The following is a 17,198-nucleotide window of genomic DNA, read 5'->3' as shown; positions in this document are numbered from 1 at the left end:
GTTGCCTGTTTTTACCTGGAGGAACTTCAGCTCGTTCATTGGCTGAAATTTTCCTGGGCATCAGAGTCCCACGTGGGTTACTCGGCCCTACCAGTCCCTGATTGGTTGATCAAGGTGAGATATGAGTCACTTACTCCTGACACTTAGGAATGCAGTCCAGATGTCCATCTGGCACTCCCTAGACAGATAGGCGCCATTGGATGACCATTGATCATGATAGCCAGGCTTAGCTAAGTGCATCCCCATTTGGGAGCTGTCCCTTATCAAAAGAAAACATCTTTAAATCAGCCTGCATGAATAGTTTCTCTGTGGCTGCACCACAGAGATGAACAGAGAGATGAGGCCTAATTTGGGAAAGCACAGCAACACTTAATTCTGTCTTATTAACAAGCATTGCCACTACACCAGTGTGTTGCATTGGTTTTTTCATGGCTGACCATTGTATAAGTTTTACTGTCTTTCCCATTATTTCACCATTCCCATTATCACCAGTATTCTTGATTGCTATCTTTTTATGTTTTGCATTAGTGAAGTATAATTTCACAAGACAATAAGACAGTTTGTTCCAGAATGTGAGAGAATCAGCCTCTTTTCTAATTTGGTGGGGGTGTTTCAGAACAGATGGTTTTGTGCTGAATGAGGACAAGATCAGCAAATGTAGTGTCTTGACTACTTTACAAGCAGTGTAGAGAATATTAAAAGGGAAGTAGGCTTTTTAATAATAATGCTTCTTTATGAGCCCTTGCATTAGGAATTTGTCTTTTCACATACCCCAGATTTTCTCCAAGGAGACACAGACAGGGAGAGAAGCTTGGGGTCAGAGCACAGGGTCTGCCATTGTATGGCACCCCTGGAGCAGTTGGGGTTAAGGGCCTTGCTCAGGGGCCCAACAGAGTAGGATTCCTCTGCCAGCCACGGGATTTGAACTGGCAACCTTCCAGTCACAGACGCAGATCCTTAGCCACAGAGCCACCGCTCCACCCCAAAGGCATGTTTTAGAGGCATGTTTGACTTTTTAACAGCTTGTCACTTGTTTTACATAAATCTTCTGTTTTTACAAAAATGCATAATGTTAGCCTAAATCCTTTACAATGCAACTGTTTTCCAACTGCTTTATTAATTTATTGCTTTAATTAATAATTGTCGAACTAATCCCCACCGTGGCTATTTACATGTAAATGTGTAGCCTATAGCAGTCTCTAGGGGCAGGTCAGCTGTAATTAACTGCAGGACAATAGTACAGAAGATTACTTCTGTTTTGGTATTGTGCTATGGTCATTTCTGTGTTACACGAGTGACATTAGATGCATATTCCTAGTAACCGTGCCTGATGTGGTTAGACAAAAAGAAAAGCTTTGGGTTTTTTTACATATTTTCAAATTGATTTAGGGTTGAGATATGCTTATTGGTCACAAGATGGCATGGTTAGGCAGTATTGTAGCAATTAATTAATATTCAATTTCCAATTGGGTCTTAGTAAAACAAAGTGCTTAATCTTAATGAATGACAAGCTTATCAAAGCACTTTAGAGTACAGCACAATTTGCACCATGTTCCCTTAAAGGGCAATCTGTTTTGTGTTACAGCTGGTGAACAGGTAATCAATCAGCTTTGGGGATAACACATGAGAGTGTAAACTTGTTATTGCTATTACCTTATATGGACATATTTAATTTTTCACTGCACAGAGTAGAATAATAGCAAATTTGCTGCAAAACATTTGAATAAATGAAACTCACATTCAAACATGTATTGTTTCTTGTCGAATCTGGGGCTGTTGCAAGAGTGTTTTCCAGAAGACCTGGCTGAAAATAAATTGTGATTCAGTGATACTGAGTTGGGTCAAGTGTAATATTACTGTAGGTCTTCGGTGTATCTTTTCATCCAAAGCTGTGCTGGCAGATTACATACTGGACACCTGGAGTAGGAGGCATGGATATTGTTAATGATATCAAATCTCTCCCAGCATGAATCATTCCTTCACAAAGAGAGCCTTCAGCCCTCCAGCATTACCTACAGTAGATGCCCCCCTTCGACCTTGCGCTTAATTTCCTTTCGGAAGTATTAGTTTATGTGAGGTCGAGCTTTGAAGTCAAATTCTCTGTTTTTAAGTACCATTAATAAAACAAAATGAGTTGCTTTATTTTTCATTGCAAAATATGTTCCCTAACCTTTTCTTTGTGAGTAGCATGCAACTATTGGCTTATCAGCAGAAAACAAAAACGATTATGGATCTCATCTATTTTGCTGTTTGATTCTAGGGAAGTTTTCATATGCACATATGTGAATTAATGGACTTACAGATTCTTGTGCTTTCAAGTGCTTTTTTGAAATATTCCCTTCCAAGGAATAAGAAAAAAGGTTAATGTTTTCTTTTACATTCCTGAAGCCTGAGTGACTCAGTGTATGCTAAGCGGAAAGTGGCATGACACCTGCGGTAGGTTTGCGTGACAGGAGGTTTTATGCCCTTGCTCATCACTCGTCTCTTTATAAACAGACAGCAAAGCAAGCGACATAGAAGGCAGCTGTCATCAAAGTGTGGGGCCTTATTTGAAAGGAGGATGTCAGGCACTTCTCCTCTCTGAATTTCAGACTCCCCTGCTGACCCTTTGCCTCTCCTTTCTCAAGGTTACTGCTTATTTATTCCCCCCTGAGGAAGTTATTTGAAAATACCTACAAAGCATTTGAGGCATATTTTGAACAGCTTGTAAATAAAGCAGCTGGAGAACCTGCACACTAATGTCGCAGTTATAAATCTACGCAGTGCTGTGCCATTTTCTTTTTTTATGTGCTTTCCGTGAGGCTGCATTCTTCCCCATGCATCTCCAGTCATCCCCATCTTGTCACAGTGACTGAACCTACTTTATCTTGCCATATATTTTAAGCCTAGGTCAGTCAGCGGCAGGAATTGAATGTAGTATCTAATGTGTAGAACACACAGCTGAGCCCTTTCACAATCAAAGGTTTGCCCTAGGAGATCCTACTGGCTCCAGATCAGAGAGCAGTAAAAAACAGAGTGCCTGCCTGTAGCTAAATGGGAGTTTTATGTATTCAGTGAAAGAGAGGCACATCTCGTTCAGCATCAAAGCCTCATCTTTTTGCTGAACTTTAATTTAAAAATTATGGAAGAAACCCATGGGTGGCATAGTGATGCAGTGTTTGCTGTCTCACAGTACTGTGACACTGAGTTCAATTCCAGTTTTCTCCCACAGTCCAAAGGCATGCTGGTAGGTTAATTGGCTTCTGGGAAAATTGGCCCTGGTGTGTGTGTCTATATCTGTGTGTGCCCTGCCATTGACTGGTGTCCTGACCAGGGTGTACCCTGTCTTGCACTCATTGCTCCCCCTTCAACCTGTATAGGATAAAGAAATTAGAAAATTAATTGAAAGGATACATGGAAGATGCCAACAAAATACTTTCCCCCAAAATATATAAAAATAGTTTAGATGTAGGTGTATTGTGTTTACAGATCTCTTTAAGGACATTGTGATTGAATGTATTCAAAAGCACCTTCCTGACTTCCCTTTGTTGATTTTTTCACAAATGTCATAAATGAATGTCTCTAGTTTCAGATTCATTTTTAAATACATTCTTATGATCAATTTAAAAGAAAAAAAATAGAAAATTAACTGAAGCACTGTCAGCACTGGCTTTTGTATGCCGGCCACCTGTGTCAGCAAAAATATAGCTAAGGCTAGGTGTGTACAAAATAAAATTAGAAGCTGATAAATTGCATCTGTGAACTTACAATACATGTTGCAACACTAAAGGTTCGTACTTTATAAACATGTACACATACTGTACAAGTGAGAAAAATGTAGATCTACTATTCTGTCTGAATTCCAATTACATTGTGAAATGCAATTTAGAATACTTAATAAGAAAACAAAGCATTATGTTGCTCCTGTAGCCCAGGTTCCCTGATGTAGAAGAATAGCCACTAGCCAGTGGGGTAGTGTTGCCCCCAGGGGTATATGATAATCAAATCAACTTAAGTTTCCTTTACAAACAGAGGGTGACTAAGAAAGCCAAAAGCATCATGGAGTGTGTGTCTCACCCTCTCCATTGCGAATTCACACTTCTCCCATTTGGGAGACGCCTCTGTGCCCCCTGGTGTAAAACCAACAGACTCAGGAAATCTTTCATTCCCATTGCAATAACACTCTTAAACAATGCAAAGTAACTACCTTGTCTCTTGTTTCTTATCTTCTGTAATACTACTGTATTCTCTTCCCTTTTAGTGATATTTGTTTTGTCATAGTGTGCCGTAAAACAAATTTCCCCCAGGGGACGATAAAGCTTGAATTGAATTGACTGAGCATTTATTCCAGCATCTCCAATAAGCCAGTCAGGAGCATACAGTTCTGTCTCCACCCCCTCTCCAGAGAAGATATACTATATGGCTGACCTGCCTTCTGCCCTTCCTCTTTCATTGACATAGACATGCAGGGTCAGTCAAGTATCTTGAGAAGCTTAGTTATTGCTCTTATCATTCAGGGAACCAGGGTCACAGGGGTTACCAAGCATTTCTGTAATGGATCACCTGGATCTGGACTGATAACACTGGGTAGGCTACCAGAAGGTGGCGCAGGAAGGCTTCAATGACTGCTTAATAAGGTTTTGCATTCTTCAAGAGGTTACTAGAGAAATCAGCTTTAGCTGTCTGCGAGCTGATTTATTCTATAAGAGAGGTTAACACACAATAGAGGTTGCCTACTGCTGGTTTCAGGGTAGAATGTTACAGTCTTGTGTTGAGATGATATTGAAAACTACCACTTCAGTCTCATGGTGGGACATTAGTGATAAGAGCATACCAACTGCAGTTGTACCAGGAAACTACAGTAGCTTGTCATGTTCGAATTACATCCCTATCCAAATAGAATCAATTAGCTCTTGAGTAGTAGAGGAAACCTGAGAAGATTATGGATTAGTCAATTTTCAGCCCACTTCCACATTCCCTCACAATAAACAAGGGTGGTTTTGTGTGTAGTTCTTTTGTGCTCAATAGGAGTTTCATGTCATCTTGAAGACTATCCACCCACCAATGAAACAGAAGACCAACTATCAAATGGTAGTTCTGGTGGGAAGTGTTGACATATACTGTAGTACTGTAGGTGCTGAAGTAGTGCAGAACTAGGGTGCTGCTCTGTCGCTTAACCATTAAATGACTCATGGCACCAGACAGTTGAACCTCACAAAGTGTGTGAAATATGACAGCTAGTTGCTGAATACATAATAACAGAGTTGACAGTACCGCTAGCAGAACATGGGAAATGTAAAGAAAGCACTGCCTACCTTCTGGAAATCCAGCAAAAATAGAATTATTTTTATGTCATTGCAGAGATAATATTAATGCATGTGTACTGGTAGGAAAAAAATGCTTTTGGAAAATCTGATGGAAAACCACAGACATCCTTTGGATTTGGGGTTGTGTCCTTTAGTTGATGCTCTTAACAAGCAATTTAGCTAACCGAGGTAAACCAACATGATAATCCCCAACCAAACTGTAAACGGGTAATATAATATCTCAAAAAGACTTTTAAAAATTGTATTTTCCAGTGCAGCAGTCAGTGAGATGTAAATGCATTTATTTGTTTGTATTTCATATTTGTAGATTTTTTAAATCCCAACATTAACTATAGTTTTCAACATTAATTTAAACAAATTTACACAATTTTCTTTTTCCAAATTAAATCAGTGGATACATTGTAAAGTGCATTCTTTGCTGAACAATAATAACCATCAATTTGACAGTGAGGTCAGATGATAATAAAGTAAGCATTGAAATCTAGAGCCATCCAATTACATGGGGTCTTTCTGTGCTCTTAGTTGTGTCAATTACAATCTCATTCCCAACCATATTTCTAATTATAATACAGCTAGCAATAAACCTGCCAATCGTGGCTATGTAAATTGGGGTGTAAGAACCGCTATTGCCTACCCAGCTACTGACCTTGCCACACATTATTGTGATAGAGTGCAATGATCCACACTTTCATAAACTGTTGAAATTGCATCCAAAATCCAGTTGTAGAGGCACTGTTTCGACGGGGTCTAAAGCACCACCCTAAAAGCCATAACAGACAAATAGTTGCAAAATACTTAAAAGCTACTTCTAAAACCTTCAGTTTTAGCAGATTTAGCAGTATCTGTGCCATGCAGGGTCTGTCATTAAGACTATCAGTTGTAATGCTAGGGAGTATCTCACCAAGCCATGTTCGTTGTCGAAATAAGAGGAAAATAATAACATTAAATAATAAAAAAAAACTTTTCAGTTTGAGCCCTAGGCAACTGTCAGATGATCAAACGGCGACACATTTTCCTCTTTTAGTGTTTTTATTACACACGACTAATTCCCTACAGAATTACTGCTCGCTGGAGCATGTGTGAAATCAGAAATGACAGCATTTGGATTAAATGGATATTATCTCAGGAAAACTGTGCTTTGCAAGTACCCGAGGAGCTCATTTAAAGAGACAGGCAACTGCTTTAAGATTCTCGTTTTGTTAATAAAGGCATCTACCTTAAAGTTCTAGAACAAACTTTCTCAGCTCACCCTGCTGGAACTGTAAGGAAAGCAAGAGTAATGTTTCATAAAGAATTCATTGTGCTTCCTTCCATTGTTCAGAAATACTGTACAAGGATATTGTGAACTGTGTAGGTTGCATACTTAAACTGGCAGTCAGATGGAAAAAACAGGAGCATATGTCTGGATTTTGAACTCCTTTGAACAAAGAGTCATGCCAATGAAACCCCTAAAGGACTAGTATTAAGACCCAATGGCACAGGTCTGTGAAGAGTGTTTTAAAGAAATTGAGATGATGGTTAATGATCCTCTCATCCGCACAACGTTTACAACAATCCCAGGTGTCAACCTCCTTTCAGAAATGTGAACAACAGCAAAACACTGTCAGTAACTAGTTCTAGGCCAGGTTTAAATTAAAGATAGCCCCTGTGTCAGATCACAGTCAACAATAAAAGTAAAGTTGTTCCAAAAATGTTCAAATAAATTAGACAAAAAAATCAAATTTTATTATCAGACTACTATACATCATGATATTCCATGTAATTTGAGAAAACAAGACATCTAAACTTTCATACTGCATCCATGTCATCTTTCAATATTGAATTATCATCCTGGGAAAGCCACCTAAATCATTCATTTTTATTTGTACTTTTTGCCATATGGATCACGTTGCAGGTCTAGATTTGTTAATTGAACAATTTCAGCACTTGTTAGCTCAATATTCTGTCTCCGACAAAACAACCCTTCTTCTCTTTTATGCTTCAAATGGCTTCTGTTGTGTTGTTGGTACTGTATGTCACAGTTTCTGTTAGAAATTCCTTCCTACCTCACAGGGAGCATTTATTGTTGTATACTGTATGCTTCTGGAATAACTACTTACCACATCAAGTTCATATATAGACAACAAAATCTAATTAGCTTTGCCAGATGCATCTATATGTACTTTTGAGAACTTATATTTCTGTTTGCACGTTCATTTGAACAACCAGCTTTTTTCCTTTTTTTTTCCATTTATGTTACAGTGCTTTCAAGTTTTTTTAGACTAGGCATTGGATTATTTTTTAATTTATGATTTGTGTTGAAAATGCAGTAAAACTGGTTAAATGAAAGGTACAGCATTAGTGGCTCCTTTATATAATATGTCTGTTCTAATTAATGAGTGACGGCTTTATACAGTATATACAGTATATAGTTTATACAGTATATACTGTGTATTGCTGGGTAGCTCATTCCATACTCCATACTCACATTCCCAATTAAGAGCTTCAACTCACTTACCTTGAACTCAAGTCAAGGACTCAGGGGGTTCTCTGTACAAATCCTCATCACTTATCATTCTACACAATTGACACCCTATGATGGGAGTGCCTTAATTATTTTTTATTTATTATTTATTAAATAATTTTTTATTATTATTTCTGATTCTTATTGCTGTCATTTTGAAGCACAAATACATGGTGTTACTGGAAGCATCTCATAAATAAGTGTTAGGATAGGATTGTTATTGATAGCTTTACAAGCTAGGGGTGTCAGTTATACATACTGAGCCCAAAATGGGGTGAAAACTATTTCAGAATTAGTTTAAATCTAATCATAGTATTAATGCACCAATACGGTCACAATAATATTAGAATATTGTGTACAGGAGGCATTTCTTTACCTGATGTGTCTGGGGAGAAAAATCAGCTATGGACATATCCCAACCAAGTTGTTGAAGCTGATATCTTGGTTTCATTTTAAAAAAAGCTGGATGAGATGCTTGAATCATTTATCTACTTTCAACCAAATGGGTAAGATGGGCCAAATGGGGCTTAGCATTTATAGAAACAGGAAATAGATCTTAGTCCTGCAAAAGAGGAACAGAAACTTCAAAGGAAAATGGGAACCTGTTTCTTATAAAATAAAAGATCATTCTCATGACAATGAGAATGTTCATGACAGATGCACATCCTAAATAGTAACTGAAAATCTTTCTCTGTATACCAAATAGTACATATAAAAGCAGGATATTGCATTTGGTATAGTGTGGGTGCTACAAAAGGAAAATAAATTTTCCTATAAGACCACTTACTGTATAGTATTCAAAGTACAGTTTCTTATTTTTTCCTTCTACACTTGTTTTCTTTAGCCTGAGAATGTTTGAAGTTTTAGTTATATTGTATTGGGGGCCATTTTCCCCATCTCCAATAGGGTGTGTTTACTTATTTCCAAAGATTATCATTGCTGTGGTCTCATTTGGTAAGATAAAACAAAAGACATTTGTGGGGCTTCAATCTGACATCACATTCAAAGAGCTTTATTGGCATCAATGATGAATTACATTATCACCAAAGTATATACATTTAACACAACATTCACAGACAAACATTATTGGATATTTACATACTGTATATCACAAAAAGCATATAACATTAGTGAGAGACAGCATAGCTCCCTGTCCTTTAGGCTGTCACAGTAGATCACATATTGGGCTGCCGGCTCAATTATTGTATGTCTCCTTCTCCCTTGCCCAGCAGGATTGGAAGGATTAGATTTGATATTTTAGGGAAGAATGTCTAAACACAGAGTATTTCTCATAGTACAGCAGAAAGTATATCTTCATCACTGCTTCTCTTTGGGCAGCCAGGTTGATGCCCAGTGGACAAGCTATGGTCACTGAGCCTGTACTTCATCAGGATCTGCTTTTCTTTGTTATCTCTTACCCTGGTCAGATATTCAGCTAGTATGTTTAAGCCCTGCTCAAACTCTTTACCCTCATCCTGAGAGCCCACTGTTTTCCTGAGGCCTGGAATCAAGGACTGATCACTCCCCTTTATTAAAGTAGAGACAGACTCAGTATATATACAGTACATGAATACTGACCTTCCTTACTGGGCACAGTGTCCTGAGTAAGAGTAAGATTGGCTTCTTATCAGATCACCGCACATCCTAAGCACACTTAAAGATAAAAACAACCACCAAAAAGGTATTTGGCACAAGCGGATAAAATGTATGACATAATTAAATCAATGTTTTTGGAGAACAGATGTGCAGTGAAAATTGGAAACAAATGGACAGAATTCTTCACTCTGGGTTGTGGGGTGAGATAGGGCTGCATCCTGAGTCCAAACATGCTGGTGCCTGGTTCTACTGTTGCCCAAAAAACAGAGGCTGCAGCAGAGCCCGTTACTTCTGGAGCAGTACTGTTAGACATGGGCACTCACGGTCAGTTGGATAAAGACAAGTGACAAGGGGCCTTCCTAAATAGAGCCAGATCTCAGGGAAACAGGTAGCACTTCACAGTGAACAACACCACACTTGAGCACACAATGAGCTACACATTCCTTGGTCTGACTTTCAATTTGTCAGACCTGGTGGTGAAGGCACTCAGGGCTTTCTATGCAATAAGAAGGAATCTTTTCAACATCAACCCTCCCACAAGAATCTGGATTCAAACATTTGAATGCTTAATACATCCCTTTTCCCTGTAAGGCAGCGAAGTGTGGGGTCCAATCACAGACCAGGATTACATAAAATGGGATAAAGACTCCACAGAAGCTCTGCACTTTTCTGTAAAAACATCTTTCATGTGCAGAGAAAAATTCCAAACAAAATGTGCAGGGCAGAATAAGGCCAATACACACGGCTGATCAACATACAGAAAAGAGCAATACAATAATAGCTACATCTAAAAAGCAGTGAACAAACACAAGAGAAACAGACCCTGATGACGCACAGGCTCAGTAACCATAGTCTAGCCATAGAAACTGGGTGGCACAGACAGACCTGGCTGTCAAGGGAGGATAGCCTATGTTCTTACTGCCAGCAGGGAGAAAAAGGAACAGAGATGCACTTTCTGCTGCACTGTGAAAAATACTCTGGAATCAGAGTGAAAAATGTGATTACCATGCAAAATAATATGGGATCCTTAAAATAACAAGCCTAATCCTAGAATTCCCACACCAACCAGAATCAGAGCAGCTTCCAATCCTTCTAGGAGAGGGAGAGGGAACTCATTGAGCTGGTAGCCCAGTATGTGATCTCCTGTTATAGCCTGAGGAACAATGAGCCCGTCTCTCAATAATGTTCTATTTGTTGTATGCATATGTAAATGTGCCATGATGTGTTTGTATTGGAAATGTCTGCAGATGTTGCGTTAATTATATACACTTTGGCAACACTGCAATTCATTGGTCATGCCAATAAAATTCATTGAATTGAATTGAATAGTGTGTATTTCCTTTTTAGAGTCCTGTAACATTCACATTTTTGTTGGGTTTGCGTGTGTGTCCCAGTGGAAAAGGCAATGCTGTTTGGTTTGTGCTGTGATTTGCTTGACTTTGATTAATGCTGTCTTGAGGTTGGTACTGAAGTGTCAGTAAGCATCATTAGGACCAGCTGGCATAGGGGGTTTTCTCTGGGCTTAGTTCTTGTCTCAGCGGGCCTTTTGGAGTTCTGGTAGGATTCTGGTTACTGTTTTGGCCTAATTCAGCCCTTGTTAGGTATTCTCTGTTAAATAAAGAATATTTTTACTGAACAGTTTGTTTACATGTTGTTTACACCAACACTCAAAATATGCCAATTGTCTTGCTTTAGCTATAAGAAGTACTGATAAGGTAGGGTGTAATTAACTTAATTAGTTAAAGTTTCAGTAAAGGATTGTTGTGTTTAGAATGTACATTTACAGTTGTGTCGAAAAGTTTAGGGATCCCTGGCTAAATTATATTTCAATGAAACTCTAAGTGAACAGAAGGTAGCGCAACCTCTACATGGTACAAAGTTAAACCCAACATATTTCTGCAAGTTGTATTGCAAAATTAATATTTCTTTTCTGATTTGAACAGATCAAAAAAATAAAAAAGTTGATGTGATGTGCAAATGTTTTTTTACCATTCATGTCTATTTTTTTAAGTTATGTTTTTCAAAGGCTACAAAAGGCTACAAAACTTGATTGACTTGTAAAGCCTTAAATTAAGTCAGGTGAAGACATTTGCAGTATTGAACAAACGACCCTTTTAATCTCTCAGATTGTAATGCCTATTTTTAACAACTGTAAGATCCTCAAGCAGCTGTCTGAGGACTTGAAAATTAAGATAATGCTCAGTTACAAAGCAGGGGGAGGCCAGCTTGCAATTTCAACTGTCAGAAAAATCATTAAGAAATGGAAGTTAAAGGGAACTGTTGAAGTCAAGGCAAGATCTGGAAGACCCAGAAAAATCTCTTATAGAACTGCAGAAAAACTGTTCAGATCTGCAAAGCCGAACCCACAGATCACTGCAAAGGACCTGCAAAGTTCTGTGGACTGTTGAAATTAAAATGGAATTTTGGTCACAACTACAGAAGATACATTTAGAGAAAAGAACACATTACCAACGATTAAGCACTGGTTGGATCTATTATGCTTTAGCGTTGTGTGAATTTTGTGAAAGCTTAAGGTTTTGGAATGGCCTTCATAGTCCCCGGAGCTACTGTAAGAATATTTCTGAGCTAGAAAATTTCTGTGAGGAAGAGTGGGAAAAAAATCCAAAAGAAAGAATAGAAAGACTCTTAGCTGACTTCAAGAAATGTTTGAAGGCTGTGATTTTTGTGAGTGGGGGGGATTAGAAAATACTGACCAATTTTTTGGGTGCCCAAACGTTTGCACAAGCCATATTCACTGTTTTATTGTTTTCAATATCTACAGAAAGTAAATATTGTAAATCAATACTAATTTTGCATTTAAATTTAAAGAAACATGTCATGTTTACATTTGTGCCACTTGTGTCAACTTCTTTTAGAGATTTGCTGAAACATAAAATTTACCAGGGGTGCCTACACTTTTGCTGTAATAACATCTGGCCTGGGGTAGTGGGTAGAGTCAGGTTTAAAGTTAGAGTTAGATATAGGTTTATGCTTGAAATAGTGTTACATTTTGGTTACAACTATTGCTAGGTGTAAGTTGAGGGTATAGATTGTATTTCAGTCGGAAGTTAATATTAAGTCAGAAGTTAAGGGTTAACGCTAGAGTTAGGCTTAATTTAAGACTAGAGGTAGGATTACATACTCTACAGAATATCATTTTTTGAACTGCTTTTATCCAGTACAGCGTCTCCAGGGAGCCAGAACCTATCCTGGCAAGTAACAGGCATAAGGTAGAGTACACCCTGGACAGAACCAGTCCATCACTGGGCACACACTAACACAGGCAGCACACACTTACACCAGAGCCGACTTTCCCAGAAGCCAATTTACTTACCAGAATGTTTTTGGATCGTGGGAGGAAACCAAAACACCCAGAGGAAATGGGCTCGAAAACGTAGACGACATACAAAATCCACACTGTTAGCACCTCAGTAATTGAACCCAGGGCCCCAGTGCTGCAAGAATGCAATGCTTACCACCGCATCACTGTACTGGTCAGTAGGGTTACAGCTCAAACATAATTCAGGATTACTGGGTAGTAGACTTCAGTTAATCGGCTGACCTTGAATTCAGAGTTGGTCTAATTTTTAGACATGTTAAATAGTCAATGAACCACAGGAAGGTTTTTGGACAGATTTTTAGTGGGTGTATCATGGAGATATCACGTGATTTAGCTCTTAGTCAAAGCTGTTACATGCTTTTTCTTTCTCATGTAATGTTTTATTCCAATCAATACTTTCACAACATTCAATAAAAAAACTACAATAAGTACTTCTAAGCATGTGTTGTTGCCTTTTGGATTATAAGGATTCTTGAAAACCTTGTCACTACCTCGCTTTTAACACTAATAACTGCACAGAGTTCCTGCTTCAGCTCACTATGAACACCTGACAGAACAACCTGTACTTAACAGTTCAATTTTTTCCAGTTTTTCCCTAAATTGCCAACTTTTTAGTCTGAGAGAGTTGTCATAGTTCCCCCTTCAGCAGAATTGCAAATGGATCGAACAGTACTAAATTGATACTGCCGTGACCTTGTCATGGAGCTGTTTATCTCCTTAGACATGTTGTCAGATTCTTGGGTTTTCTCATAAGATTGAATTTAGGTATTTTAGTCTATGGCTTCTGTTTGTTCAAAAGATGAAGCCTCTTTGTTTTTTTTTTTGTATTTTTTTTTGTTTTTTGTATTTCTCATTTATTGAATTTAGGTATTTTAGTCTATGGCTTCTGTTTGTTCAAAAGATGAAGCCTCTTTGTTTTTTAAATTACCTTTGCTGTTTAAGGGATCCTTAGTTATTTTTTTCCTACCATTATGTTACGTTTAGAGTTTGTTACAGTTCCTTTTTACAAAAAAGATCATTTAATAAAAATACATCTCTCAAGCACCCCTTCCCATTGGTTGTTAGTTCTGAAGTACAGGTTATTTCAAAACATGTCAATTCCTAAACTTCCACTTAAAAAAAAACCGATTTGAACAACATGGACCGCCATTTTGCTGTTTTAGCTTAATATCATAATTATTTAAACAGGAAAATGAAATAGAGCCACTTCCAGGTGAAATTAAACAATGCTCAAACCTGGCAGTTCTTGCTCGAAATAATAGCAAGATTATTGGGTTCTTTCACATGAGTGGCTGATTTCCAGGCTGTGGTTAATCATTGTGTTGTAAGCAAGCACTTATGAAGCTTTAAAACTCTTATTGTTTGTGACCCTTAGACTTTTAGAATTACTTCTTTTATTTTCAAAACTTAACTGATGCTGACTTTATTTCTAAGAACATCATCCTCTTAGTGCTTATGGGCTTCAGATATCTGACTGAATTTTGGTCTTGGTTTTTGTTTTGTTTGTTGAGGAGGGGAGAGGGAGCAGGTATCAGACAAATGTACTGTATATAAGACTTGAGATTTTAGGCTGGGAAACCAGTTCATCCAGAAACATTTCAAATAGATATGAAATATGGAATTAATATTTACAAGTTATTACCAGTTTTGAGATTTAAGTTTTACCTCATGTAGCTTTTTACTATTTTGAAAGCTCTCAAAAAAAGAGAACTATCAGTTTGGAGGTCAGAGAACCTGCGGTTCAGCAACACTAACAGTTTTGTGTTGCTACTGTACAGAAACTGAGTTCAGAATGAAACCTTCTTAGAAAGAAAACTGGAATTTTGAAGAAGCCTTTAGACCTTTATGGTCACTGAATATATGTTTATTTTTAAAAAAGGATCATACAATAATTTAGTGGTGTAATACAGGTTTTATTAAAAACACTGTGAATTTGTAATATATTACAATATATTCCAACTTATCAAGGGCATTTCTTCAATCTGCTGCTTCCACATTAACAATATGTTAAAACAGAGAAACATTTCATGCAGTACATAAATATTTAATAAAACAGTTTATCTAAGAAACTTTACAAAACTAACATTTTACATAATAGCAATCTGTCTATTTTCAGAATAGGACTCTGTGTAGAGTTCTTAACTTTCTACTCCATGATGAAGACCATTTAAATTGTTATTTAAGGGAATGTCTGCCGATGATAATTGAGCAGACAGGAACAAAACCCCCAAAGTTAATAATTAAGAGAGATACTGTAGCTGTGTAATTACTTTGCATCTAATTGGAAATTTAATTTAATCTATTTATACTTGAACAAATACATTAATATAAAAAATATAACTTTGTTTTAAGATTTTTTTATTTTCAGCATAGAGATCGATCAGTTTTGATTGGCGACAGTGATGCATTTTTTTTCTAATTTTCTGTTCTCTTTCAGGAGGGATGAGTTTTATCAAACTGCACACCTTTGGACTTGGACGCTACACTTACATGATCCTGTCCAGCCTGCAGCATGCAAATGGAAGCCCAGTTGCCCAGATATATTGTGAGACGGAATATGATGACCCCGACACTCAAGGTGCCATTATTAATTTCAATGTGCTGAACGACAAGGGAGACATCGTTGGATATTCCCAGGTATATAAGACAAAAAAGTGTAGCTAAGTTAAAATAGCTACAGTACTCCATCCTACCATTTCCGTCTCCCTCAGATTAATCAGTAACATTAATATTGTAATACAGAGTGACAGCCCACAATGAAAATGTCTACATTAAATTGATAGTTATTGTACAAAAATACTGCTAAAGAGCAAAAAATTCAGACAGTCCTTATCTGAACCACACTCCCCAGAAGGGAAGTGACCTTCTGTACTACATGCTGTAATTGGACCAGATAGAAGAAGACTATTAGTTCAGTTACATTTAAAAATCAGGAAACAAATGCTTGCAGTGGCTCTTGTCCTCTCTGAGAAACACAGCAGAGACTCTGAAGTTGTCCTGTATCAGAGTTTGTCCCTAGATATAAGAGGCTGACAGCCACTCCACAAATACCAAAATTGCATTTTATACAATGCTGATGCTGATTTAACAATAATGAGAGGGGAATTATAAATCCCATGTGCTGGGGACCTATGATGTACAAAACTGCTGGATATACAAGAAGTATAGTCAAGAGTATAGGGGTGAAATATAATGGAGAAGAAACAAAAAAATGTTCAAATGAGAGAGGCTACACTGAAACTAACTGAATGATTTGTTAATAATGAGGCATAAAACCAGCTTTATGATGTTGTTAATGATACATTTTCTGCTACAGAAATCTTACCCTCATTTTTTTACTTTAAATAAAGCAGAAAATATGTGCACAGTGACACATTTTATTGAAAAGGTGAAAAATAGTCATTTTCCCTGTGGGGGCTAAATTGCTGATTTCACAGCAGGTGTGATGAAAGGGCTTAGTCTTAAGTAGCTGCACCTGATTCAGTTATTCACGCAGAAAATGACCTGAGAAAAACTCACCTTGGTTTGCATCTCCAATGTAAGCCCTCGGCTTTGTGAGCATGTATACAGCCTATTATTTTAACCTTGAAATAGAAATTTAAAGTGCAAACAGTTGTTCAAAAACAAAAAACTATGTACCAAGAAGCTTTGTGATCTATCACACCATGTGAATATTGTTTTACTTTCTTTTTTTCTTGAATCAAAAAGGTATTTTCACCAATCTTACAAAAGTGTAATAGTTACTATTTAATACCGATTGCATTGTTGGAAACCAAAATCTTTTATTGAAAAAATGACAATGCTGTAATCTGTTTGGATAAAAGGGTCAGTTAAATTAGTTAATGAAAATGATCTGTGCCAAAAGGATGAATGAACAAAATCATCCTCAAAGACCACCTGTAAATTTCATATTAATAATAATATACGGTAAATAACCCATCCAATATAAGGCAATTTTTGTACTTTTCTTATTTATTTATTAATTTTGGTAAGGTGCTGTTATGCTGTCGAAAAAACATCAAACAGGAAGTCCACTTTTCATATTATTACATGTGGAGAGGAATAATTCAGGGTTCACATTCCTCACTAGAGTTTGAGGGAAATCGGCTTCAGATGTTAACGAGCTGATTTTACACTTTAAAAGAGACTAGCTCAGAGAAAAGTGTGTTGAATCCGACAGTGGTTCTAATCAAATAGAATCACATAGAGAAAGCAGTGTACTTTGTTCTACCTAGGTTTTGAAGCTAAACTTTTGCGTGTTGGCAAAAAGTAAACTGTCTATAGGTTGAAAATACTATGTTTTTGTTGAGGTCTATACTGACTACTACAGTATTTCAGGACAAGTACTGTATCTCTGGTTACCTGTCCCTGGCCAAACAGGACCAGCTAGTTCAATTAGGCTTTAAATAAATTGAGAAAGAAACATTGCTGTAGGGATGAAGACCAAACGACA

At 37.4% G+C, this 17,198-nt stretch overlaps 1 protein-coding gene across 1 annotated transcript in view; it reads left to right on the top strand.

The window, feature by feature from the left end:
- Positions 1-17,198, top strand: part of mocos (molybdenum cofactor sulfurase) — a 247,958-nt gene that overhangs the window by 172,608 nt on the left and 58,152 nt on the right. Inside the window, exon 6 of the mRNA XM_088601448.1 lies at positions 15,183-15,382. Within this exon, the coding sequence (XP_088457574.1) occupies positions 15,183-15,382 (200 nt within the window). The remainder of the gene's footprint in view (positions 1-15,182; positions 15,383-17,198) is intronic.

This window comes from Lepisosteus platostomus, chromosome 12 (assembly GCF_059453375.1).
Source record: "Lepisosteus platostomus isolate fLepPlt1 chromosome 12, fLepPlt1.hap1, whole genome shotgun sequence".
NCBI classification, from domain to species: domain Eukaryota; kingdom Metazoa; phylum Chordata; class Actinopteri; order Semionotiformes; family Lepisosteidae; genus Lepisosteus; species Lepisosteus platostomus.
This window is presented reverse-complemented; position numbering and strand designations above follow the sequence as displayed.